The 26,201-nt window shown below is 42.8% G+C and overlaps 1 protein-coding gene across 7 annotated transcripts in view; it reads left to right on the forward strand.

Moving 5' to 3' along the window:
- The window catches only part of SYN3 (synapsin III), a 200,937-nt gene that overhangs the window by 45,903 nt on the left and 128,833 nt on the right, over window positions 1-26,201 (forward strand). For all 7 annotated transcript variants that reach the window (XM_064420396.1, XM_064420399.1, XM_064420393.1 and 4 more), the window contains 3 exons: window positions 6,100-6,191; window positions 17,710-17,866; window positions 23,618-23,707. In XM_064420396.1, the coding sequence (XP_064276466.1) occupies window positions 6,100-6,191; window positions 17,710-17,866; window positions 23,618-23,707 (339 nt within the window). The remainder of the gene's footprint in view (window positions 1-6,099; window positions 6,192-17,709; window positions 17,867-23,617; window positions 23,708-26,201) is intronic.

The following is a 26,201-nucleotide window of genomic DNA, read 5'->3' on the forward strand; positions in this document are numbered from 1 at the left end:
TAAAGCTCTAAGCTTTAAGAGAACAGCTGAGTCTAAAAATACTATCTTTATTTTATGCTAAAAATAAGCTGCTTAGATTTTGATCCACATTGTTGCTTTTACTTGTCTGGTGATTTTTAGCTTTCAGAACTACAGTGTATGCATCTCTAGTTCTTTTCTCTAGAAATACAAATACTTAAAAAGTTCTTTTAGAAATGAAAAGCATAAGTTTGAATAAATGGCTCTAAGGCTAAGTTGAACTTGAAGAATCTTAAAGTGCCACAGGAGTGGACTTTGCTTTTAATCTCTCAAAAAAAAATCTTGCTTTTATCTCCTCAGTTCTTCATTGGCCAGAGGGCAGGAGGCATTAGAAACCACAGTATACTGAGAAAGAGAAAGAATTCTACCATAAGACTTATGCTCTGTCAGATGTTTTTCTTCATTAGAGAGAAACTAATTCAGCACCTCCTTCCCACCCTCCCTGTGCTGTCCCTGAGGAAACAAAACCTTGTGTGCCCTAGGGATTTCTGAGGTTTTCCGTCTGGATCATTACATACCTTGTGTGGGGTCTCCTTGGGCATGAAACATGCCCCAGGGGAATGCCTCATGGCCATATATCCCCAGCACAGCCACAGACAAGCAGAGGAGGGTGGGAGAGATGGGGCTGAGACCTGGACAGCCACAGACCCATCAGACAGACAGACCATGACCCTGAGGGTGGGGCAGATGAGGGGGACACTTGACACCTGTCTGGAAGAGTGATGTCTGCAAAGCACATGTGCAGAGCAGGGTCACTGGGATGGCCATGGAGATCTGGCTCATGAGAGGAGACTGGAAGAGTAGAGTTTGTTTCTCCTGCCATAACAGAGGATAAAAGAGACATGAGTGCTTTTAGTAAATACCTTGGTGCAAGGAAGGGTTTGACGACAGGGTGCCAAGAGTAGCAAGGGATTAAACCCTATGGCTCTGATGGGCTTTTCCAGTCCTGTGCCCTGCATGGACCAATGAGGGACAGCAGGCAAGAGCAAGCAGCACCTCTTAGAGAGGGTCCACCACCTTCAGGGTCCCTTTCCTGCAGGTATTTCCCAAAGGAATTTTAGTATGTTCAGAGACATCATTCCTGGCATTGGCTAACTGATGGTGGAGTGGGGTGAAAAGTGTGAAAGAGGAGTCATGAAGCCCAAAGGTCCATCTACATTTTTATGCCTGATGTTTGCTCACCCTTCTCCTTCCCACCATTTCCTTGCTGTGACGAGGTGGGTCCGTCTGTCTGTCTGACACGCATTTTTCTTGCACAGCTCATTCACTTGTTCCCACTGCTCAGTTTATTTTCAGGGAATGATTATTCAGTGAACTCCTATGTACATGCTTCTGGAAAAGTCTTGTGGTATAGATTATGACTCCATTGGCAGCATTGTCAGGAAAAAGTTGTACTTGGCAGTCACAGAAGATAATTGTAATACAAATCATGAATTCCAGCTCCATTGTACTTCCCACCCTAAAGAGGTATTTTCATGTGTGGTGTAAAATGGTCCTTTCAAAAGCTAGAGTCTGACAGGTCTGTGTGCGATGAAAGGAAAACTAGCCTTTTGTCAAACAACGGTGTAATTTTTATTCATTATATGTTTAGGGTTTGGGGTTTTTTCCAGCTGAATGCCAGAAAAGAGTTCAAGAACAGCAATGGAGTTCTCAAAAGCTCGTCACATGCAAGCATTCAGAAACCATGAATAAAGGGAGAATTAGCAAGAATTACTCTAGAATCATTATTTTCTTAAATGAATACTATCTTTTTTTTTTTTTTTTTTTTTTTAATATTCATTGGCTTTTTGAAGTTTACAGAGTTCATTATTTTGAGCCATTTCCTGGGATAAAAATATTTGGAAATGTGCTTTTTCTAAACCTCAAATTTTCAGGTAGTCACATAACTTCTGAAATGAAAACTCAAGAGACAATTCTGAATACCATCAGAGCTGATGCACCAAAAGGTGTTCTCATAGGTAAAGGCACGTGGACCTTCAGCACCAGCATTATCTCTAGCCTAGGAGAATGCATCCCAGCTTCAGGACTTGTGAAGAGCACTTGAGGAAGCTGCTCTTGGAGGCACAAAGCAGTATTCACATCACAGATGGACTGTCTCCATTCTTTTCTCCCAGAGAGCAATCCTAGTACTGGGGAAAGGTGGGAAGCAGAGTGCCTGCTCAAGGGAAAATGTCTCCGGAAAGACACAGGGAATGAGGATGTGTAATCTCTAATTCTGCACGCATGCATAGCCTCAGCCCTCATCCCATAGGCATCCAAACTATCTGCTCACCTTTCTGCCTGTGCAGGATTTAGGGATTACTTACTTTCTCCTTGAGATGCTTGTAATTGTTGTAGTGAAATGTGCTGCTTTAGGAATGCAGCCTGATGTGGACCTTTCCTTGTACATATTAGAAGATCCACCAAAAAATAAGGCATAAAATCCACAGAGGAATGTATGAGATTTGATTATACAGTAGCAATTCCTCACCCCAAGTGCCTAAGCCATGGCACAGACCAGGCTAGTCAGTCGCCCAGACAAAGCAGGGCAAGGATTACAGTGGACCTCAGCCAGAATATAAGTTAAAAAATAGTCACACTGCTGCATGTATAACAAATCCATACTCAAGCATATGGTTGGCAGTTTTACATATGAAGGAAGCTGTGGACCTACCACAGAGAATCCCTGTGACAGCAACAACTCTGATAAATTCACTGAAAAATATCACCTACAAGAAAATCTCACAAGAATAGGACTAGTTTTGTCTTTAAAAAAAATAATGCTGTCTTAAAGAGTAAGGGGAGAGATTTAGATTGGGCTTTGGGAAAATTTTCCATTGTTGTTAAGGTACAGACTGCCTGAGAAGGTTCCTCATCTATGGAAGACAGAAGAAGGTTATGTAATATCTGCACATAATGGCAGAGGCAGAGCTGGTCATGTCTTAGGAAAGAGAGAAAGACTATGTGATGTCTCAAAGTCCTTCCAACACAGCTTTCTGTTATTCTATGAAAAATGCTTAAAATACACCTTGAACATGTGCTTCCCCTAAATCACTAACAGGCATAGCTACCAAGCCAGGCATTTCTACTATTGTGTGATTGAAAATGACAATATCTTCCTGTTTTAATATCAGGAAACGGGAACAGACACTCTAAAATAGCTCACCAAAAAGATCTCCAGCACACAGAAAACACTGATGGAAACTGAGCGTACCTTAAGGTTTAGTCCAAATGATTCGGATAGTCTTCCAATTCTTAATACCTGAAGGAGGCATTTTTGACAAAATTGTGATCAAAGTAGCTGTGGGCATCATCTCACATCTGAGCCTCACAGAGGTATGAAATATTTCTACTCCCACAGTCTTATTACATTATTCTTCAAGACAGATTGTGTCACATTTGTCACACATGGTTTGCTCTTGCTCTGAATGTTTTTGCAGCCACTGGCATTGCTGCAAAGTATAAAACACCATCAGGCTAATGCAATGCCTTCTTCTGTTCCATGATTCCTAATGCAAATGACTCTGCAAGGCCATGGGGAGCTGGGCTCTCCTGTTTTATGCATAGTTACCTGTCACTCTATCTGCATGGGCTGCTTTCAAAGACCTCTTTGTCTGCAAGGTAAACTCAGGCTGGAGATGATCTCAGAGCTGAAATCCCAGCCAAGGGAAGTCATCGGGCTACAAAACCCACAAAGTTAAAAATACAGAGAGCACTGGAAAATCAACAGGAAACAATTTCTGCTGACTGAAGGTTTTAGCCTTCTTCCAAAAGCCAGCTAGCAGCGGCCTGTTGGATGGAACAAAGCAACTACATGAAAGCAGCAGCATTCCTAAACTTTGTCTGTTAAAGCAGTAGTGAATGCCAGGCAAAGGTCAGGATTGTCCCTCAGCTCTGATTGTAGATCTGGACATTTTGGGAGTGAGACAGCTGAATCCCCCAGACCCTCTTTACACTTCTCTCTCCTTGCCAGTGTTTCCTGGACAATGGTTGCCAAAGGGGATTTCTCCTTTTCTTCTGGCTCTTGACATTAGCAGGGCCTGAAATTGGTCCTGGCAGTTTGGCATGAAGCACTCACCAGCTCGGGGGGTTCTCAGGCCTGTTTGCAGGTCAGGTGTCTGAGCACAGCTTTGTTTGGCCTGACTGCCCCAGGGAAACGCCTGTCAGACCAACTTAGTCAGACTGCAAGTGCCCCTCATCGAATGAAGATTGCCCATTTTCACCCCCAGCAAAGAGGAGTGTTAAGCTCTTGACTACAAACCATCATGGAAAAAAACTTTGGAAGAAAAGCATAAAAAATGTGAAAACACAGACCTAAAACTTCCTTTTCTTGCACTGGTGCTCACATAGATGATGCATTCCTCAGCTACAGAAGCTGGAGGTCCAGCTCAACAACACTCTGCTTTCAGAGTGGGACATCTCTGTGGCATATGGAGACACAGAGGTGGAAAAAACATCCTTTCATCTCCCCAGTCCACAGAGCCTCTGGAGCTAATGTGGAAACCAGCAAGCTTGCCATGACCTGTTGGGGAGATCACTGATGGTGCCCAAAGCATCTGATCTTACTGAGTTTGTCCAAGGTGGACTTCTCTCTCCCTAGGTCTCCTGAGATTTTTTCAAATGTATAAAAGGCAGGGGTACGTGTTCTCTCGTCTCTGATCTGACAGGGTCACTGCAGAAGCGTGGCTGTGGCCAAGGCAACACAGTGCAATCTCTCATGAGTAAAGCCCAGGCAGTCACCTGAACCACTGCCAATCCCTCTCTGTGAGCATGTCTGTGTGTGTGTTTGTGTTTGAAGCAGAATTTATTTCTTGGCAATAGGAATTTTCCCCCTCTTTTCATTGTAATTGGGAGTTACAATGATGTAAGATCATATAAGGGTGTTGCTTTAAAAAGTTTACGCAGAGCTGCAGACATGAAATCTCATTACATCATCGGGTCACCAGTCCACAGCCATCGCTTTAAAATTATACGGATTTTAAAAGGAAAGTTGGAAATTATTTTTTCATTTGTCGTCTGGCCTTTGAGCCTTTACAGGTGCACCAGTTCTCCATTGGCAAGTTTTTTCCATGAGTTCATGAGGACAAAACACACTTTTTTTTCTTTTTTTTTTTCCTTTTTTTTAATGCATAAAAGTTGTTCCTGGCACTATCTTTTGGTTCCAACTAATAGAAATAGCAGAAGAACATTAAACAGTACAAGGATCTCAATAAAGTCATGAGTATTAGCAAGACCATCTGAGTGTTCTGGTATTAGGCAACTAGTGGCTAGAAGATGATTTTACTGCTGCCCAGTCTTCATCATACTAAGTCTGAAAAAATGCCTTAAAAGGAAGGGGAAAAAAACTGCTCAAAGGGAGAGGACTAAATTTTCTGCCTCCAAAAATGAAACCTATTTATTTATATTTATCATAATCACCCCTGTATCTTTTGCTTCCCATGGCTGAAATATCCCTTGCCAACCTTTCCAGCCTTGCAAGTCATGCCTCTTTTAAAATACAAAGTGCTTTAATGATTGAGCTGCTCTCTTAATAACTTACCCAGCTTTGCTAACTCTTTAATAGTAAAAATCTTAGTAAGCAAATTGCATCAGGTGACCTCCCCTTATCACCTTCCTGCAACATAATGAGGTTTAAAAAGGTTTAAATCTTTTGTATTAGGTTTATTGCTGGCCAGTGGCACAGCAGCCAACTCAGACGTAATTCTAAATGGATGTCTCCAAGTGGAAACTTGGAATTTGAATTCAAATGACCTTATGTCTTTTTATTATTATTGTTATTATTATTATTATTCTTTCCTCTGTGCACTTTTCAGCCTGCTCATTCTTAATTCCTTCAGTACTTATTACTGCAATAAGTCTAATCCTGTGTACTTTTACACCCCAAGTGTGGGAGCCATAAATACTTCTGCAGTCTCTTAGGGCAAACCAGCTATAATTGGATCTCCACTTGCCTCACAGAAAAAAAAAGAAAAAAAATTTTAAAAAAAGAAAAAAAAAAAAAAAAAAGGAAAGAAAGACACATTCCAGACAAAGAAAATTCTGCGTGTGTGTTTGTGTTTCTGCCACCCTCGAGTAACACCTTGTCCTCTTGCTCCACTCCAGGCTGAGTTCTCCGAGCTGAACCTGGCTGCGTACGTCACGGGTGGCTGCATGGTGGACATGCAGGTCATGAGGAACGGCACCAAGGTGGTCAGGTGAGGAGCACCAGCGGGTCTTGGAAGCTGGGCTTTGTGGATCAATGCTGGGGCAAGCAGGTTGGCCTCACAGGGTGACAAATATCTGAATCAGGGCAGCACAATCCTGGTAGCTTCAAGGACTCTTGGAAGTGGTGAAAAGACTGGCCTGACTCTGGTGGGTTTGTATCAGGTCTCAGATGCACATTATGCCATACAATCATTGTTTCTGGTCTAGACCCTTCATGCAACAGCAAATACTTCCTTCTCAGGTTCTTTTTAGCCTCCAGACTCCCAATAAAAGAGACAACAGATCTTCTTCTCCCTTGATTTTTCTCTCCTTCTCTGTCAACTAACACTCATTTTAAACAGTGGCCCTACTTCATTAGCCTGCCTGTCTTGGGCCCTGATCCCAGTGCAATAGCCACTAAGCCCAGGTGACCAGATCAAGAGCAGCCCCGAGAAGCAGGAGGTGTTGGAGGTGTTGGAGGATGAGAAGCTTGACATAAGCCAGCAGTATGCTCTCACAGCCCTGAAAGCCAACCACATCCTGGGTTGCCTCCAAAGAAGTGTGGCCAGTAGGGCAAGGGAGAGGATTCTGCCCATTTGCTCTGTTCTGGTGACCCCTCACCTGAAGCACTGCATCCAGCTCTGGGGCACCCAATGTCAGTAGGACGTGGAGATGTTAGAGCGAGTCCCAAGGAGGGCCTTGATAACCATCAGGAAGTTGAAACACCTCTCCTGTGAAGACAGGCTGAGAGTTGGGGTTGTTCAGCCTAGAAGGAGAGACCTTTTGGGACCTTCAAGCACCTAAAGGGTACTACAATAGAGTTTTGCAAGGACATGTAGTGATGCAGCAAAGGGGAATGGCTTTAAACTGAATAGGGGTGGATTTAAGTTACATACCAGGAAAATATCCTTTACTGTGGGGGTGGTGAGGCACAGGCACAGGCTGCCCAGAGGTGTGGATGTCCATGCCTGGCAGTGCTCAGTGTTGGATGGTGCTTTGAGCAGCTTGGTCTAGTGGAAGGTCTAGTCCCTTCTCATGGCAAGAGGTTTGGAACTTTGGTGACCTTTAAGGTCCCTTCCAATGCAAACTATTCTGTAATTGTGCAATCCTCATGCTTGTAGCCTGATTTGCTCCTGAAATACCACTCTTTTCTTTATGGGAGATTCCCAGTGCTCTGGCCTTGCCCTGTGGTATATCTCAGAGGTAATACCTATCTCTGTTTGATGGGAATTTCTGTCCTACTAGCATTACTTCATAATTGCTGTCATTGCAAGCAGACTCTTTTCCCAAGCAATGCTTCTCCAATCACACATCCAATTCACTTCCCAAAAGCATTGCTCCCCTTCTTTCAAGCTCCAGAGAGACAGCACCTTGAAGCTAATGTTAGATGCATCTTTACAAGTTGTATGTAAAGAACAGTGTCACATCTATGATGTGTATGATGCCTCTGTTTACCTTCACCAATATTACCTTCCACTCTATTATTCCCAAGCCTTCATCTTTATGGGTTCCTGTGATTACAACTCTACATTTCATCTTTGATACAATAGCTTTTCTCTGTTTGTGTTAAAATCTCACTGTTGTTCCAAATTAATTTTTTTTGCCACCCTGCTTCTTTTTGTACAGTTCCTTTGCACTTTTTGGTATATTCAGGATCTTTGAGTTTAATACTGCTGACGTATTTAATCAATGCTTTTTTCTGTTTGCAACTAGTTCAAAGTTAGAGGTAGAGACACATAATGTAGCATGCAGTGATATTTTTGAAAGGAATTATTAGAACAGCTGAAAAACTGTTCTAATTTTGAGCATGCTGGCCTCAGTTTAATTTCTCAAAATCTCATTTCCAGTCCAAACAGTGCAAAGCAAAACATGTCACTGTCAATTAGCTATGACTGTGGTCCATCAATTCATTTCAGGTCTTGACATCTCTTTTAGTACATCCACAAGTCTCCATTTGTTGTTTGGTAAAATTTTGTGAGCCTCTGCTAAAAACCTTTAAAGCTGTGTCTGTTACATACATTTGCTTTCGCCTGCCCCACAAATGTCTGTTTCTGAGTGAAGCAAAGCATTATGTCCCATGAACCAGCCACTGGAGCACTCATCAGACAGTGTGCAGTGCTAATGCACTCCTGCGTTCGCTTGCTCGTGGTGCTGGAAGGTTTCCCAAGAACCATTTCCTAGGTTGATCACATCTTCATTTTCCTTCCTGTGTCTTTCCTCCCAGAGCCATTCATACATCTGGCAGAAAGATCTTGAGCTATTAAACTGAAACTGAAGACAAAATTTATTTTACAAAACTGTCTGGGGCATGGTGTTCATGTTTCTGCTCACAGTGAACACACAAGTATTCCAGCTACCATTTTTACATGGATATTTATATGTGAATTATGTGGGGTTTTGAATGGCATTAGCTCAGGAAGTTTGTTTGTTTGTTTGTTTTCATTCATGCATGTTTAAGGACACATTTGCATTGTGGTAAGCAGATTTGGTAAATATATACTTGTCTGGATATGCAATTTATATAGCATATGCTACATGCCATAATCCTTGCAACCAGCAAATATTTGTTTACAGCCTGTGCTGATGTGCCTGTGCTGTTGTGCCCAGCTCATTAAGTTTAAGAGCTCAGGTCAGCTTCCACAGCCACTCCTAGCAATACTCTAGAAGGTATAGAAATTAAAACTCCTTTTCACTTTAGAAAGCAATTTGTGGAACTGAGCTGTGTAGAGGCACCTCGACCCATCCACAGGGATACAGCTTCTTCCCACTCCCTTCAAGTCCCACCATGCCATCCACAGCCATGTTCTGCCTGGTTACAGACACCTTTCAGAGTGCCCAGCCACAGGGAGACTACTTCAACTCATATGTGTGCTCCATCCCTGCTACTGCTGTCATCTTTTTTACATCACTTATTTGGCCTCTGTTAATTATTGAGCAAAACATTCAGTCAAAAGTCAGAATGCTTCTAGATGGTGAAATGTAATACTCATCATATTTTTTAAATACCCAGAGTCATGGAAATCCCACTGACAATTTATAAGGAGGTAAATACAACACTGTCTTGCTAACAAGCACATTTGGGATTCTCCCCTGCAGGAGCCCTGCCTGCTTCACATTCCTCTCCAAAGGGAGAGCAATAGAATGCAGCAGTTTAAGGAAAAGACAGTGAGTATACTACAGACCAGTAGATTTAAATCACTGAAATAATAAATGTCTTAAGAGCAACAATTAAGATTTATATTCATGCTCATATTAAGCAACTACTGGGCTGCTCTCTCCAATTTGACATTACGTTAATGATAAGCTATCTAACAATTTATTAGCCTATTAAATTCCATCATTTTGGAGAAGGTCTCCTAGTTCTTTCTTTAAACTGGAAATACCATATGGCATCTGTAAAACAAAGTTTAAACCAAAGTTTTTTCCTGCTGATCACGGTATTTTCTGATACCTTGGAGTTAAGGCATTCTTTCACACCCCATGTCAACTGATTTGAACTGCAGCAGGAAAAAATTGTGGTTTTTTTTACCAGGAAGATAAATCACCTAGTAAGAAGGTATAACAGTCCTTAAAGCCTTCCATTTATCTCTTTTGCCTCAGGACAATTAAAAAAAAAGAAAAAAGATGCTTTAGAAATATTATTGGCAATTACAGAAAGCAAAGACATGGACATATACATGACTCCTAGCCTGTGCATCTTGAAATAAGTATCTACAAATAAGTTAGCAAACCATCTAACTGAAGCCAGACATTACTTTGCTTGCCTGAGTTTTAAAACAAACGTGGCTCCAAAAATTTCATTTTACACTAACAATGTTCTGGGTCTCCAGCTTCTCTTTTTTAGCTACTACATTCTGTACATCTGTAGGACGGGGGTGGAGGACATGAGATAGTGTCAGCAAAATGTGCTACTGGAGACAGAGGCTATCACCTAACAAATCTAAAGAACTGCATCTGTGTTTTCTGTGCCAGTTCCACCATGGTTTGTGAAGGCTCCATCAGCCTGTTCAGCACATTTCCTCCAGACAAGAGCTGGCCATGGAGTATCTTGTGCAGCCTCGAGCAAGCACTTTTCTGTGTCAGTGCCCTGTGACCCCTGCCCTGACTGAGGACACAGGTGGGATGAGCTGGGCACCAGGAGCCGTGTTGGGTTCAGCCAGGACTAGTGGGGAATCTCCCACAAATTGGTCCTTGTTACCCCAGCACTTATTTGGAAAAAACTGGCAGCAGGCTTTCCCTATTGAAAAGTTAAATATGGGAAGAAGGAGGTAGTGTTTATTCACCCCAAAGGACCCCTCACCAGCTTAGACATAGCAATTCTTACAGCAGAGAAATGGAATAATTTCTGGGTGCAAAGTACTGGTGGAGTACTAAAGAGTGTGTAAAAACAAGTGTGGGTTTATGCCTACTTTTAAAACATTTGGGTGGATTCTTCCTTCTCCTCCCAGTGCATACACAACCTCCTTTTGGACAGGTCTACCCACACAAACAGAAAGAGACAGAGTGAACCATCTGGAATCTAATTTACTCTAGAAAGCTGTTGGACTGTGTCACTTTTACTGGGGTTAGATGTGAGGAAGGGGATTTTTATTTTCACATTCCTCTGAAGGGTCCTTCATATCAATATTTTGGCAGTGTAAAGAGGCTGTCAGTGTTGGCACTGCACCCACTCTGAGATGCATTTATGCTTTCAGGATATTATAAAAGTGTCTAAGTAGAAACGAAAATTTGGGCTGTGTCTGTTTCTGACAGCACCATTTAGACTCCCAAGCTATGATCTCACATTCTGTATTCAATTAAATACTTGACTGTTGGATTTCAACAGACTTCAGCTATTAATTCCAGTAGATATAAGGCAGGGATATGTTGAAAATCTGGACAGCTCTTTTACCTGGGGAATACTAATGTCTTTGGGAGCATTTCAGACCTTTAAGGATACAAATTAATCATGCACCAGACTGCTCTCATCTCCTGTCTCCCTGTAGAGCTTCCTCATTTGCCACTGGGGCCAATCATCCCGGAGAGAAAGCACATTTTCATGTTTGCACAGGACCTATCAGAGTGGTGGCCATAGCACTTAGAGTGTGGTATATAGGCAGCAGCAGCTGGACCAGGAGATGCCCAGGGTCAGACATGGGGAGAACCCTGAGAGGAGAAATGGCCCTGGCGAGTGTAGAGGGGTGTCCAAAATGGCAGCAAAGGAAAGAGGAACAGCAGACAGGACAAAGCCTTGCTGTGGGGAAGATCTCTGCCATGGCATGTTGTTTATCCCTGCAGGCCTTGCCTGAATGTGGCCTGTGTGTGTAAGGTGTGATCTCCCTGGGTGATGTGCCCTTGCTACTCACAGCCATGGTGGGGTCAGTGAATTCTCTGGTTTGTCCACACAAGCCCACTCATTCCTGTAGTTAACACTGACATTTCTGTTGCTTCCAGCTGATTCAGTCTTTCTACGATTCCCTATGCTGTGACAACAGGACAGCAGCCTGTTGAATCACCATCCCCAAAATCCCTGAAAGTGCTTTTTTCCTTAAGCGTATTTTCACACTGCAAGCTACAGTATGGTCACAGCATGAGGAGGCAAATCCTTTTACATAGAAGAGGTAGAGAAGGAACTGGCCAACTCACAGGTGTTTCCCTGCTATTCAGAGCTTGCAGGCTCCAGGAGATGTGTTGTCTGACTAAAAAAGATCTGTCTGCTCCAGGATGCCGGGCTCTTTAAAGCCCACTAAGGACACTGTCCTCTGCCCACTGCATTTTCCCCATCCCAATAGATTCACACACCCCAAAGGTCCATTGAGAAGCAGCTGCCTGAAAGGAGCATAGAGGTTTTCTATCCTACAGGGGCCATGCTTGCTCACCACACAGTAGTTGCAGGTTGCTAGAACGATGTTTTCTTGTCTCTCTAGGTCAACTTGTTCACAAGAGTTGATAGTTTCTTGTAGTTCTTCTACAGGGACAATGCCCAGGAAGGTCATGGGAGTAGCTGCTGTTTGTGACACTGATGTAGCAAGTATTGGTAGGCAGTAGGTCATTGTCCAGCTTCTCATGTTCTAAGAAGCTTGTGCCAAAGACAAACTCCAGCCATTTTCAAATTGCTATCTTTTTAATTTAACTCTTGACCCTAATTAGGGTCTTTTATAAAATGTCTTTTTGTAGTTATTGTTGTTTAGGGGGCGAGCTAATAGCTGGTTGCTTTGCTGCTTCCAAACCAAATTTCTGCAATTTTCTGTGAAGTTGCAAATAGGAGAAAAAATGTCAGAAACTGATAGGAAAAGTTTAGGTTTCTAGCAGCCAGATGGAAAAATATGTTGAACACATGGTTCTCCCAAGTTTCGCAGAAAGTGCCACACGGTGGAGTACAATATGTGCTATGCATTTAACACTGAGAAACATTTGGGAATTTTTTTTCTATCGATGGCATGGCAATTCATAAAGGTACTGGAGAAGTGTGTGTAACAGCCTGTAAGCTTTTGAAAATTCAGTTTAGGCAAAGGACCAGTGTGCCAAATGACCACTTTCCTCTCTGAAATACCCTGCAGAGACAATGAGCTGGGGCAAGGTGTCTAACAGGGTATGTACCCTGGCAAGCTGCAGTTACATATGAAGCAATTTAACACCTCTAGTAAACATTTATAAACTGAGAAGTTATTCCCATATGGGGGATGATCTAACATTGTTTTTTTCACTAATATCTCCCCTCTCTTCACCTGCCTGTCCCTATCCTCATTTTTTTAAATTGTTTTTTAAATTTTTCTTTTAGCAGGAAGTACAAAAGAGACAGTGGAGTGTGATGATTATGTATTTATTCTCAGTTACTTCCACCTCAGCTCCTGCTGCTAAACAGCTGCTTGGAGGCCTGCTTCTCCCCTTGGGGTTTGCTGATGTCCCAGATGAATAATGTCCCCCTTCACCTCCCCGGCAGCTGGCGCCCAGCCGACATGCAGGCAGGATGCTGACAGTTATCAGGAAAACATTTGGCATGCAGGCAGCTGCCAGAAAGAAAAAGTCACTCTGAGCAGACCAGGGTGGGGAGCATTCCAGATACTAAACTACTCCCTGACCCTTTTTGCATTTACAGTAATTATTTCCAATAAGGAATAAGCCACCAGGGTCTAGAGCACTCAATAATTAGTTAATCCAGGATTAAATACAAGAATGATTCAAAACTTTTGTACATTGTTTCAGTCTTGATCAGCTATTTTTTAATCAGTCCTGCCATAAGTTGTCTCCTTTCCACATGGGTTTTTACTAAGGCTTCTTCCAGAGAATGGCAATCATCCTAATGTCACCTCAAAGTTAGCAATGAGCATGGTGTTGGGCCAGATGGTTTCCAAAGATCCTCTCCAACCTAAATTACTCTGTGACTTTATTCTGTGATGTTGGAAAGTATTTGGATCACCTTCTGTAAAAGCTTAGGATCACAAGCATTTTGAAGGCAAGTTGGTGTTGGCAGGTGTGTTTGTTACTACCTTCAGGCTTTGTCTGAGTCCACATGCTTTTCCTTGTCAATGCCAATCTGTTTAGAAGTAAAATATACGGCAGACTTTTGAGACTGCCAGACTACAGTTCAGGGAGTGTGTGACGTGATTTAATGGTTAGCTGAGCATTGACCTGTGGCTGAGAAACAAATCAGAGCATCTTCCAGGCTGTCCTCATCTGCCTACAGTGGTATTGGTCCTATTGCAGCTGTGATTCCTGGATCCTGCTGCTTTTGCTGCACTAATCTCCCACACCTCCCATGTTTTTTACTCAGCCATTCTCTAATATAATGTTAAGAAAAGAAAAAAGAAAAAAAAAAAAACCAAACCCTGCTTCTCTCCTCCAGCCTAGTAAGGAGAGATTATTTATTATTTATTTATTCTATGTTGCTTTCTTTTGTTGATAAAACCAGTTCTGTGTTATCTTATTTATATAAGCAGTCACATTTGTTCTTTCTTTGAATAACTTCAGGCTTTATTAATATACTAATATAGCAGGCTTTATTTCTTTCTGTAGAAAATATGACATGAGATTTTGACTGAAATTACTTTTTTTCTTAGCGAATTTTCAACTTTACTAAAGCATCAAACAGAATGTTAAATCTAACACTGAGATAGGGGAAAATGTCATTGATTTCATATTAATTTTCAGTAATTTAATAACAATGTTATTAACACTGAAGCAACGCACAAAAAGATCTTGTTCCTATTTGTAAATGTTATTTTCTATTAGGTGTCAGACACCTGAGGCACTACATTTTTTGAGGGATTTTTTGCACTTTTTGGGCAAAAGTTGCATCCTCTTATGGCTTGGACTTGTGCCTCAGATGCTTCCCTGAAGGCTTCATTAATTGCCAGTAATGCAAAACTTGTTGTATCATTTTGTTAAATTATGCAGTTCTCTTCTGCTCTTTGTCATGCCAGATAGGAAAGGCTTTGGAAGGGAATTTAGTCAGAATGTCTTGATCCCTGGGAAGTATCTGAAAGCTGAATGAAGTCTCCTAGAACCATGGAGGGTAGCCAGAACCTGAAATGAGGATGCTGTCTTCAGTGTCCTAGGAAGATCTTTTTCTATTGACACAAAGGGCAAAGTGTCTTGTAAGACTGTCAGTCTTCTAAAAAGAGAACAGGAGAGCCCATCCTTCTCCAACAACACCAGGAAAAAGCTCTCTCACCCATCATAGTGCTGAAATGTAAAGCACCTTTTGGCTGCAAATGATTGCGCACAGTGGGACAGGTCATACAGAAGAATTTTGACAATCACAGAATTGGTTGGGAAAGACCTCTAAGAGCATTGATGCAACCATTAATGAGCACTGCCATTTTCACCACTAAATCACACCCCTAAGTGCCATATCCACACACCTTTTGAACAGTTCAAGGGGTGGTGACTCAGCTACTTCCCTGGGCAGACTATCCCAATGTTTGATAACCCTTTCCATGAAGAAATTTTACCTGATATCCACTAAACTCTCCTGGCACAACCTGAGGCCATTCCCTCTTGTTACCTGGGAGAAAAGCCAATCCCCACCTCACTACAACACATTCCAGCACCTCATGTCTTTCTTTCAGTGAGGGACCCAACACTGAACACAGAATTTGAGGTGTGGCAGCCTCACCAGCGCTCAGCACAGGGACACAATGTAATGTGTTGATCACACTATTTCTGATGCAAATAGTGTGTTCTTCTGTGTTCTTTCTTTATGCCCCCCAATCTCTTTGTGCTTCAATGAGAAAAGCTGAAGGACCAGGAAGCAAGCCAGAGTTATGGCTATATGCAGAAACAAGAAATAGGAGGTCTCTTTAAGGCATGAAACCTCCCAGCAGGAATTGTTGTAATCATCTTCTCTACCACAAAGCAGGCTGGGGAGCTGCTTTCTGCACAGAAACGTTATTGGTTGTTATTCATTTTGCCGACGGTCTCCCTTTCTCTGTACAGGCTCTGGTGCTCTTCAGCTGATGTTTATTCTCAGCTAGTCCCAGGCCTGGCACTCCACTGCCTTGTTCTCAGTATCCATGGGAACACTCACATTGTTCAACAGCTCAAAACAGGGATTCAGTGTCCACCTTCGCTTTAGAGATTCACTCCTCATCTGCTGCATGAGAGAGTGCCCTGCCTTCCTACAGGACACAGAGATTGAGAATAGGCTTTTCTACAATTACTTCTGTATTCTTGTGTCCATCGTCTAAGTGGAGAAACTCTTTCTTTGCCAGGATCTGAAAAGACAGGAGCTTTTTTCCTGAGCTTTTGGCTGGCAAAAGTAAAGCAATGAAAGCAGTTTCCCAGCCACTCTGTGTCCTCCCCCTCTCAGAAAGCTGGATGAAGAGAGACGTGTCCGGAGCTCCTGCCTCTCCAGGCACCACAGCTGTTCAGCAACTCAACACAGATACCAAACCCTGGTCCTAAGTAGCTGGTTAATCCTTCTTGGGGACCTGTGCCTGCCTCCAGGGTGCTTTCTACACAGCAAGTCCAGCAGAATGGAGCAGCTCAGATTTTCCAAAATTTGTATTCGCTTGCTGTTTCTCATCAGGGGTCACCACTTGCCTCATCCCCATTGATACCAGGGAGGTCCATAAATCAGCTGCAATAGCGCAGCGATAGCACAGCCCTCATGGTGCTCATTATGCATCTTGCTGCTGGAGGAAAGCACCACCTTTGGTGCCAAGTACATTAGAGAACATGCCTAGGTTTAAAAAACTCCATGGGAGGGAATCACAACATTTCTACATCTTGGCCTCTTGCATCACAAAAGCTGAGCATGCTCCGCACGGTGTCTCAGGCGGGTGATAACAAAAGTCCAAGGTCAACAAACAAAATGAACAGCTTTAAAACAACAAAGCTGTGCTGGGGTTTGTGTACAGTGTTTGTTGCCACAATCTGGCCCAGAGTCACCATCTCACATTTCCCTGCCAGAATGATGGAAATATAAATAGGGGCTATAAACCCAAAGTATTTCCAGCTCATACATCCAAAGGATAGAAATTATAGTCTTTTAGCAAGGAAAATGTTGGAGGGTAGTGAGGTAATGGGACCTGGTTATAGAGCTCATTTCTCTGAAAATCTTTAATACAGCATGGAAATTTTTCAATGTCCTTGATGCAACCTCTCTTAACTTGTAAAATAATCCCTTCTTTCCGTGGAAAAGCCCCTTCCTTCGAGAATGAACTGCTGAGCACCATTTTGGGAACCATTTCTTTCCAGCTGCTGTTTCCAGATATTTTTGAATGGCTTTGAAGACAGAGTGTCAGCAAGGAATAAAATCTGGCTGCTTGAAAGATAATCCATTGCCTGTTGGCTTACCTAGAAAGGGCCTCACTTTTCTGTGCATTAGCTGAGGGCTGCTGCTGCTGAACCATAGGAGCCCAAGCTCCACTCTTGCTAAGTAATATTCTGGAAGTCCATGCCATGAGCCACAGCAGCGTACGAGGGACTCTGCTCATTTGATTAATTACATTGCCATGCCTGCCCTGCACTTGTTGACTCCCAGCCATGAGAGCCTGGGATGTGCTGCGTATGTAGTAAACAGATTAAAGGGGGAATGTGTGTCAATGTATCAATGTGTATGAGAGCTTTTTGAAATCCTTTATGATCTTCCCACCCACTGGGCATTGCTTCAATACGGAGCTCAATCGTCAGGAAACAAACTTGCTCCCTCATCTGCGTTGCACATTGCAACGAGCTTGCCAAGTACGGCCAAGTTTTTAGAAAGAAAAGAGAATCCCCCCCACCAGTGAATTTATGACCCTTGGCTCTGCTTGTGGCTTGTTCCTGTGCATGCCTGAGTGACATGGAAACTGCAGAAAATCTGTTTGGCCTGTTTCTATGCTCTCACACTTGCAGCTACGTTGGATTTTTCCATTTCTATAAATGACTAGGGGGTTTTGTTGGGTTCATTACATTATAACACAAGCAATACACCATGAGAGGCCCAAGAGAAGAGCAACACCTGTTAATGAAAAGAAAGGGGAAGGATGGAAAAGAAACAAGGAGTGGTAAGAAGTGCTTCTGGAGCATTTGAAAGCAAAACACCATTCTCCTCATGTCTTCCAGGTCTTTCAAGCCAGATTTTGTCCTGATCCGCCAGCACGCCTACAGCATGGCCCTGGGGGAAGACTTCCGCAGCCTCATCATCGGCCTGCAGTACGGCGGCGTCCACACGGTCAACTCCCTCTACTCCATCTACAACTTCTGCAGCAAGCCCTGGGTGGTAAGTGATGATCCAGCTCTGCTGACTGTCAGCACTGCAGAGGAGATCTCTGGCACCAATAGAAAGCCTAGCTTGCCTTCCAGGAGCTTCAAAGGAGTTGGTCTCTTTAGGTTAAAATCTAAACAACCTTAGGAATCCAGGTGGGAGCTGTTGGAGGAAAAAACCTACCAGCACTACTTCTTTACCAGCCTCTAGTTGTATCAAGGTGCTATTTCTTCACCCTGAGCAGGATGTTTCCCTTGTCCAGACTCAAAAGAATCACCAACAGCTGACAGTGCAGCAGCACCTAGATTTCTTGTAAGGCATGGGAAGGACCCACATGGGAAGAGGTAGAGAAAATCAGTCCACTCAGAGTCAAATCAGCACACATGCAGAGTTTCTCAACGGTCCCAGAACTAAATGCAATATTATTATAAAGTGTTGGTTCATTGAACCTGAAACACTGGACATGGCAAAGATTTAGGCTGGGTCAGCTCCTGATGAGGACAGGGCAGTGTTTTGATTTTGCACTGGAAGATCCCTTCTCCCATTCTTTAAATTTTGTCAAGTTCACAGGAAAATCTCAGAAAACCTTGACAAATATTATCATTGGATTTTCTTAGCCCCAGATCCCCAGACCATTTCTATGACCAGCTCCAAGGCAGCTGTAGCTTCAGAAGCAGGAGAGTTGGAGAGATAAGTTGACCATGAGCCACAAGAGTAAGGCTGGCCATGGCAGCACCTGCAAGAGGAAGTCAGATCCTGATACCATTTTGGAATTGGTGTATGGGTTTTCCAAGCAGCTTTGTCCCAAAATGTCTTCTCTGATCACTGATGCTTCTGAAATGGAAATTTTCCTGCATTCTTCAAAGCAGCAAACTACAGCTATATGGATGTGAGAAGGAGATGGGTCTTTCCAATATGACACCATGGAAAACTTTTAGATGTGTTTTCAGGAATTCCCTTACTCACTGAACAAATTGATCTTGGGGTGAGATGAAATTTTTATAGCAAATGATAACTATCTTCCTCATCACCTAATTAAGTGGGGTTTTATTTTTGTTTTTCTCCTTGGAGTAAATATCTTAGTGGTCCTCAGTGTGTTGGTTGGTAGCTCAAGTCCAGATGAGGTCTCAGACTTTTATTTCCATGATTGGGCAGTGTTGGATTTAAGTAATTTCTTACTAAAATGGGCTGGTGTAATAAACAGTGTCTTTTCAGTTTTCACCCCTTTTACAACATTTGTGGGGTTTGTTGAGACCAAAAGAACCATCTTGTCTTTTCCAAAATTGCTGTCATGCAATAATCAGGGTGGTGAGAACAATCTCACTTTGCCATCACTGTATAGGAGGCCAATGTACATTTGACCTCAGTTTCCATTCGATTTTTCATTTCCAGGCTCATTACCACACCTCCACACTGTTTCTGACAGTTGGTCCTACACACAAGTGCATTGGCCCTGGTGACCAGACAAAAAGCCTCCACATTTACACTGCCTTTTGCTGACAGTCATGTAGTCCATTCCATTTGATTTTGGGGTCGAGTCATTCAGGGCTTAGTTGACACTTTGCAACTCATGCCTTGTAATTACGTTTCTGATAATGTGAAGGGGTCTCAAGATATGAAAGGCCTATTTTTAGGCACCTAAAATAAAAGAAAACAAACAAGCTTAGCACATTAAAAAAAAGGAAAATTTAAAAAAAAAAAAAAAGCGTTGCTGGAAAGGCAGTGAGGGAGAACTTGGCTCTGCCAGCGGCTTGGCTCTAGCTACACTGGGTCTGGTTGTGCCATGCTTTCCTCACAGGGAATACAGCTGGCACAGGCAGCCTTCCCAGAGGAGTCAAGGAAACCACTTGCAAACAATTTAAACAGGTTTGCAGAATGTCTCCTTTCCTTGCTGCCCCTGCACACACATCACCCCCAAACCAGTCATTGTAATGTGCTCAGCAATCTAAGATTGCATTGAATGAGCAATGCTCAGATGGCATTTAAGCTCATGTAGAGATTGCAGTGGGGTATTTCAGGGCAAAAATCTTCACTGGCAGCAGAATCAGAAAATTTTGTTTTTGTGATAGCTGGGAAGTGAGAGATAGGGACACTTTGGTGCACGTTCCACTTTGATTGCAAAACAGGCATCTTGAAATAAGGGATCTGCATAACAAAGATTATTGGAACCATTTTGGATCTAGAAAACAGTTGAGATGCATGAAGAAATGAAATTAAATACCCCTGGGAAATATGCTTTTCACTCTCATTTTTTATTTTCTCCAAAAATGGTTCCATTTCATAGAAATGTTTATGATTTTGTGGAGGGAGATGAAATTGAGACTGCTTTTCCTTGGCAGTTTGCAACCAGTTTTATTCTCAGCAACTCTAATTGCAATCAGCTGAGTTTGGGTTTGAGTTTACTCAAACATGCAGCCCCATTTTTAATGACATTTGCCAGGTTTCCACTTCTGCCATACAAAAACTTCTTCAAATATTAAAACAGGCACAATTTGAATTGGATGTTTCTGAGAGAAAAGAAAAAGTATTCAGGGGGTCTCACACTTTGAGAGAAACATCTAAGAAATCTAAGATTATCCCAGAACTATTGAGAAATAATACTACAAGTGCACTAAGCACAATGCTTCAATGACCAATAATAATTTTTGTGTTAGAATTCTAAGTTGCAGTCCAAAATACAGCGGGAAGAATGCTCAGAGTAGTTCTCACAGTGCATGCAGGTAGTTGCAAAGCAACTTTTGCATCTGTAAGGCAGCAGAAAACATGAAGTTTTTCTGAGAGTCCCCTCCTGAGTCCAGGGACTCCTGGCCAAACTGTTATCGACTGTCAAGGGATATAGGCTCCCTGATGACCCAGGCACTTTCAAAATGTGTGAAAGGCCTTAAGGTGCTCTGAATGGATCTTCTTATTTCTCTGTAAAGACTCCCTGCATGTAACTCTGATCTCCAAACAGTCAGGCCAAGGCATTTCCCTTGCCTGCGTGTTCCAGGTACCTAAAACCAGGCTGTGCTGCTCTGCCTTGCCCTATGTGTTATCTGTGGTCTGGATGCAATCTCACTAAAACCAGTGGAAGGCCAGAAAGCCAGAACTGCTGCCAGCATGTGGAAGGTGTGGTTATATCTAGCAGAGCTATTGACAACAGCGTTCCTACCCTTCTGCATGGGGAGATGTTACTTGAGCTCTGTTATCAGGTATCTCAGAGGCTGCTGCACCACCTAACGTGGGAGTCTTTGTCAATGTCCTGTCCCAAACAACTGGTAAAAAAAGAGAAAATGGGAAGGAACTGTCCCATGAGGGGCAATACCAAAGTCAGACCTTTTTGCAGGCTTGGCCCAGTGACGAGGCCCCCAGATGTCTGAATCTCTCATCTGAAACACTTGCTATTTCAGCAACAGCCAAGAGCTGTATGCTTCAAAAGGAACATGTCAGAAAGTTGTCTATCAGCTGCACAGTTGTTCCAGTTATTTTGTTTGAGCTGTTTTCCCAGGATAACTGTACATTGCCTCAGCATCACGGTGTCCATGGTTCACCAGGGCTGCGTGCAGACACAGCAAGGGGCATGGGCTGTTCTCAGTCAGAGTGTTTTTTCTTCTCTCCCTGTCTCTGGCTCATTGTGTTTAACTTTTAAGCCCTGTTTGCTCACCTTGCTAGTCAAAACAGGGCTTTATTTTTCTTTTCTAGAATGTGCAGGGCTAGTGCAAGTAGTTGAGAGAAGCAAGCTGTCCTTCTTCCACAATATCAATACCCTCCTTGCCAACAATAATTATTCTACATTGGGAGTTTTTCCTCTTATCTGCTGATGTATGTAAGGGTGGTGGTGGTGTTAGTGATGGGATATGTTGCCTCTTGATGTTTCCTGGACTTTCTTTAAATGCTGTGTTTTGAACTACGAGATTAGGAAAAGGATTCTTTGCATTTGTCTGCAAATCTGCTGGCAGCTTCCTCTTCAGCATTTGACCTGGGTCTGGCACGGACCTTGCAGCCTAATTTTTTTTCACAGTGACTGCATGCCAAGATTTAACTCTCAAAGGGTTTGTTCTTCTCCACCAGCAAATGAAGTTTCAACTTCTTATGCAGAAATTCTTTTGGAGTCCTTAGACTAGCCCAGAAACCAGGAGAGGAGCCTTAACAGGGCTACTCAGCAGAAAACATCATCAGTACCTCTCTCTATCTGCAATGAAACCTTGGTGTTGTGATTTGGTGCTTTTGCTGGCTCCAGCTGTTGCCCAGAAGTGCTCAGAACATGCAAGACTAAGCAGCTAGTGTTGTTGGGAAGAAAGGGAGCTTTCTTTTCTTTCCCTTCTTCCCTAGATGTCTGTTTCCTTCCCTTAGGTGGCACAGGGATCTCCTTCAAGATTAATACATCCCTACTTTTGATGGGCAACTTGAGAAACTCATGCAAAGACTTAAAATATGTCCTTTCTCAGCCCAGGGTGGAGACCTTTGTTAATTAACTTGATTTTACCTGATTCTGAGGGGTTTGGAAGCTGAATTCAATTCATGAACTACGTTGTAAATAGGACTCAATGGGGAATTCAGTCCTATCTACAAGCTCAGCAGGAACCAATCCCCAAACACTTTATTCTCTTATGTGGTTGCCAGTCCAACCACCTCACCAACAGTGGTGGCAGTTCAGCACTCTGTGGTAACTGTGTCTAAGTTCCTCCTGAGATTCTGGGATGTGCATCACTCTCACTCTCTTTGGTATATGAACCCTACTTCAGAAACATTTTCTGTTATTATTAAGATTCTCCGTTATAGTTTTGATTTTTTTCTCTGGGTGATGAATGATGGATCTAACAAGGAGGCTGCAGACAACACACAGAATAGTCTGCTTGATTCACAGATGGCTGAAGAGGAGCAGGAATTTGCTGTGATATGTTACACTTCTGTTGCGGCTTTGGAACCTGAACAGAAATCAAAAGTCAGTCCTACCATGTGGGGAGCTTTGTGTCTGGTTGGGCACAACCCTGCATGACAGAACGGTTTATAATGGTGATGATAGCGGTGAAGTTCATGCTGATGGGTGCGGACAAGGACAAATGTTCTTCCTTGTGTGTGAAATACTGGAGGGGCTGCTGTCCCCATTGATGTTATCTCTCTAGATACCAGACTGGTGCCTCCCTCAGACCTCATGGTAGATGGGACAGGGACAGGCAGATGAGCCCCTCTCTCTCCTGCCATCCATGAAGGGCTGTTGGGGACCCTTGGTTCACAATAAATGTCACTTCTGATTAACAGTGGACTCCACTCCCTTAGTCTGACATTCAAACCCTCTTGTACTCGCTGTCCCTTAGCAGCTCTCCTGCCCTCCAGCACAAAGTGCCTTGCTTGGATTTGGTTTTGAGGAAGAGATCCAAGGGCCAGCTTTGGTTTATTTGGTCTCTGATGGGAGTGGTGGCACTGATTTCCTGGCTCTATTCTCTACTAAGAAAGGCTCCTCTCCCCAGCTGCATTTTGAATGCAAATCTTGCTCATAGTAGATCTGTAAGTAAATGCAAACGGATTCCATTCTGACTCTTGAATCCCTTCTATGCTCCCTTAGTCCAAGGTTTGTGTACATAGGCTGGCTTGGCCATGAATAAATACAGCAGCTTCATATTTTCTTGCTGCTCTCAGGTCAAGAAAGCAAGGTGGGAAAGACATGATAACATTTCTCTCACCTCCTTCACCACTATCAGAACATTTTGCAAGCACTTGCCTGTTGCACAATAAGTCACTGACATCCACTGTGTCTGTTTTTTGTTCCCTCTCCCTCACCCCAAGTTCTCACAGCTCATTAAAATCTTCAACTCGCTGGGCCCTGAGAAGTTCCCCCTGGTGGAGCAAACGTTCTTCCCAAGCCATAAGCAGATGGTGAGTAACTTTGCTTTCTTCTGATGCCACTATGGATGAGGAGCAGACAACAGATGCTAGCTGGGCACAGGAAATGGTGGTGGGAATGCTGGGAAGAGTCTAAATTTTGCTTACAGAAAAATACCAGCTAAAAAGTGATAAGCAAAAGGCACTGCTTGGGAACCTCTTTCCTTTTTTGCCCAGCCCTCCCCCTAGGTCATGTGAGGACCCTGAAAAAATATACAAAGAGGCTCAAAGGCTCAAAACTAAAGCAGAATTCCATTTTAAAACAGAGTCAACGAAAAGCTCATCCCTTAGAGCAAAGAATCACTCTATTCAGATTAAGTGGATTTTCCCTACTCCTGGAATTGTTTAAAATATGCTGACAATTTGGAACATGGATCCTAAGAAATGTTTGTTTCACAATATTAGTTCGCTTGGTCTGTCACATGCTCACCATCCATGAAACATTTATCAGCCTGAAGGTACTCAGGGTAACTTGGAGTTCTTAAAAGAGTTTGTTTCAGCTTCTCATGTTTTCTTTGCACAGTGCTTTGGGGTCTGGTCTTTCTGTCAACAGCTGAACACTCAGTGCCCTGTGTGACTGCTGGGCACTGTACCAAACTCTCAGGGCACCTTCCAAAGAAATCTGCGTAGGTGCCTTTAGTCCTGGAGAACATGGCAAAGAGAGGGGTTTTGTTTACAGCTGGTCATGGCTCTTGTTTTCCCTGCCTTAAAGGAAAGACTAGTCCTTTGTGAGTTTTTGCTCCCAACTTACATCCATGAATTAGTGGCTCTTCCTACATGGCTGAAGCTTTGATGAAATCCTGTATGAACCATGACCCCCTGTGTGGCCACTGGCTGCCTGAGCTAATTTCCCAGGCTTGACTGTGAACCCAAGCAGCACTGACAGCCTGAACATGAGGGTTGTTGAGATGTCAAACTAAGGCTCAAAAATGTTTAATCCTGTCTTTTCTCACACACTTGTTGCAACACTGTGGGCCAGCTGCAACAAAATAGGGTGTAGATACATGATCATCTAGTTTCTTGTGAAAAATCCCACTGCTGCCTGATAGGTACTCAAATATTTTGAAATGCCAGTCCTTCACCTCTCTGTTCCAATACTCTCTCTCTACCTGTGCTGTGTAGACTATGGCACTTCCATGCTTCACAGGCACATCGTGGAGGTAAGTACAGTCATGAAGTTGTATTATAATTTAAGACATAAAGAAATGGATAGTCCTTAAACAATGTGACAGTGTTTTTTACATCTATAAGATTAAGTTGTCACACACCTGTTGCATTTAATTACTAATGATTACTAATGATTTATGAAGAAGATTTTGTGACATAAATAATGCTTCAGGACAGTTGTGACTTGGACCACCATTTCAGGAACAGTATTTTTTGAAGACTTGGTAAAGGTTATCATTACAAATAAGTTAGCACTTTTAGCACAATTTTCTTGTCTGGCTGTCTGATTCTTGGTTCCTCAGATGTAGATATATTTGGTACCAGCAAAGTAGATTGGTTTAGCACTGATCTTAATTTCACTTATTTTCTGTCTTTATAACTAATCACTTACTTGGAGATGCTATTACTTACTTCCAAAAGGGTACAGGAAGCCTTTTAAACTGTAGGTAATCTCATATTAACACAAACACTACTGCTGACATGCAAGCCTGAGTAATCTGGTTTAAATCAGTCACTTCCCAACAATTTACAGAAGCAACAATTCACTTGGGCAAGTTCAGGTCAGCCCTTCCCAGGTGACAGGGCTGGTCTGCCTCACAGAATGAATCTTCACAACTTATAAATATCTTTTCTCGGAGCATCATCACAGAATCCTGGATTGTGGGAGTCTGAGAGGTAAAGTGCCTACACCAAGCATGCTGCACTGCAGTCATCACCAAGCACCTATGGAAGCGGCTTGTCCACTGTGCATCAGCTTCTCCATTTGACAGATAGGAATCTACTGATCCCCTTTTACCCTTCCTCTTCAATCTCTGGGAGGTATTTCCAAGCTGTACCAGTGAGCACTCATAAAACTCACTGTGTTCCTTTGATGCATGACCCTCTGGAAGTGTTTGTAATGAGTGCTATGGTTTTACCTCTCTGCATGACACACACTTTAAGCACTTAAGTTCTCACATAGGAGACCTTCATCTTTCTATATCCAAAATTTTCAAGAGTCTACTTTCTAAATCTTTGGATTAAACAGATAACAGATTCAAAGATCTCTTTCATTATTTCATCTCTGTAGAGACTAGATTTTCCAAGAGTAAAAAGTGAGATATAGGAAGTTTCTAACAGTAGGTCCATTTTTGTGAGCATTTTAACTTATCTGAAAATGCTTTTTCTGAAACTTCTTTCTCACGAGAACAGGGCACTTTAAATCAGCCTTAAATGGTAAGCCTAAAGAGAGGACACAAGATTCTGACATTTCACAGCAGAAAAGAGGAACTTCTCTTCACTTTGTCATGGGCATGCACCTTTCAGACCCCTCCATAATGAT

This window comes from Passer domesticus, chromosome 5 (assembly GCF_036417665.1).
Source record: "Passer domesticus isolate bPasDom1 chromosome 5, bPasDom1.hap1, whole genome shotgun sequence".
Taxonomy (NCBI): Eukaryota; Metazoa; Chordata; class Aves; order Passeriformes; family Passeridae; genus Passer; species Passer domesticus.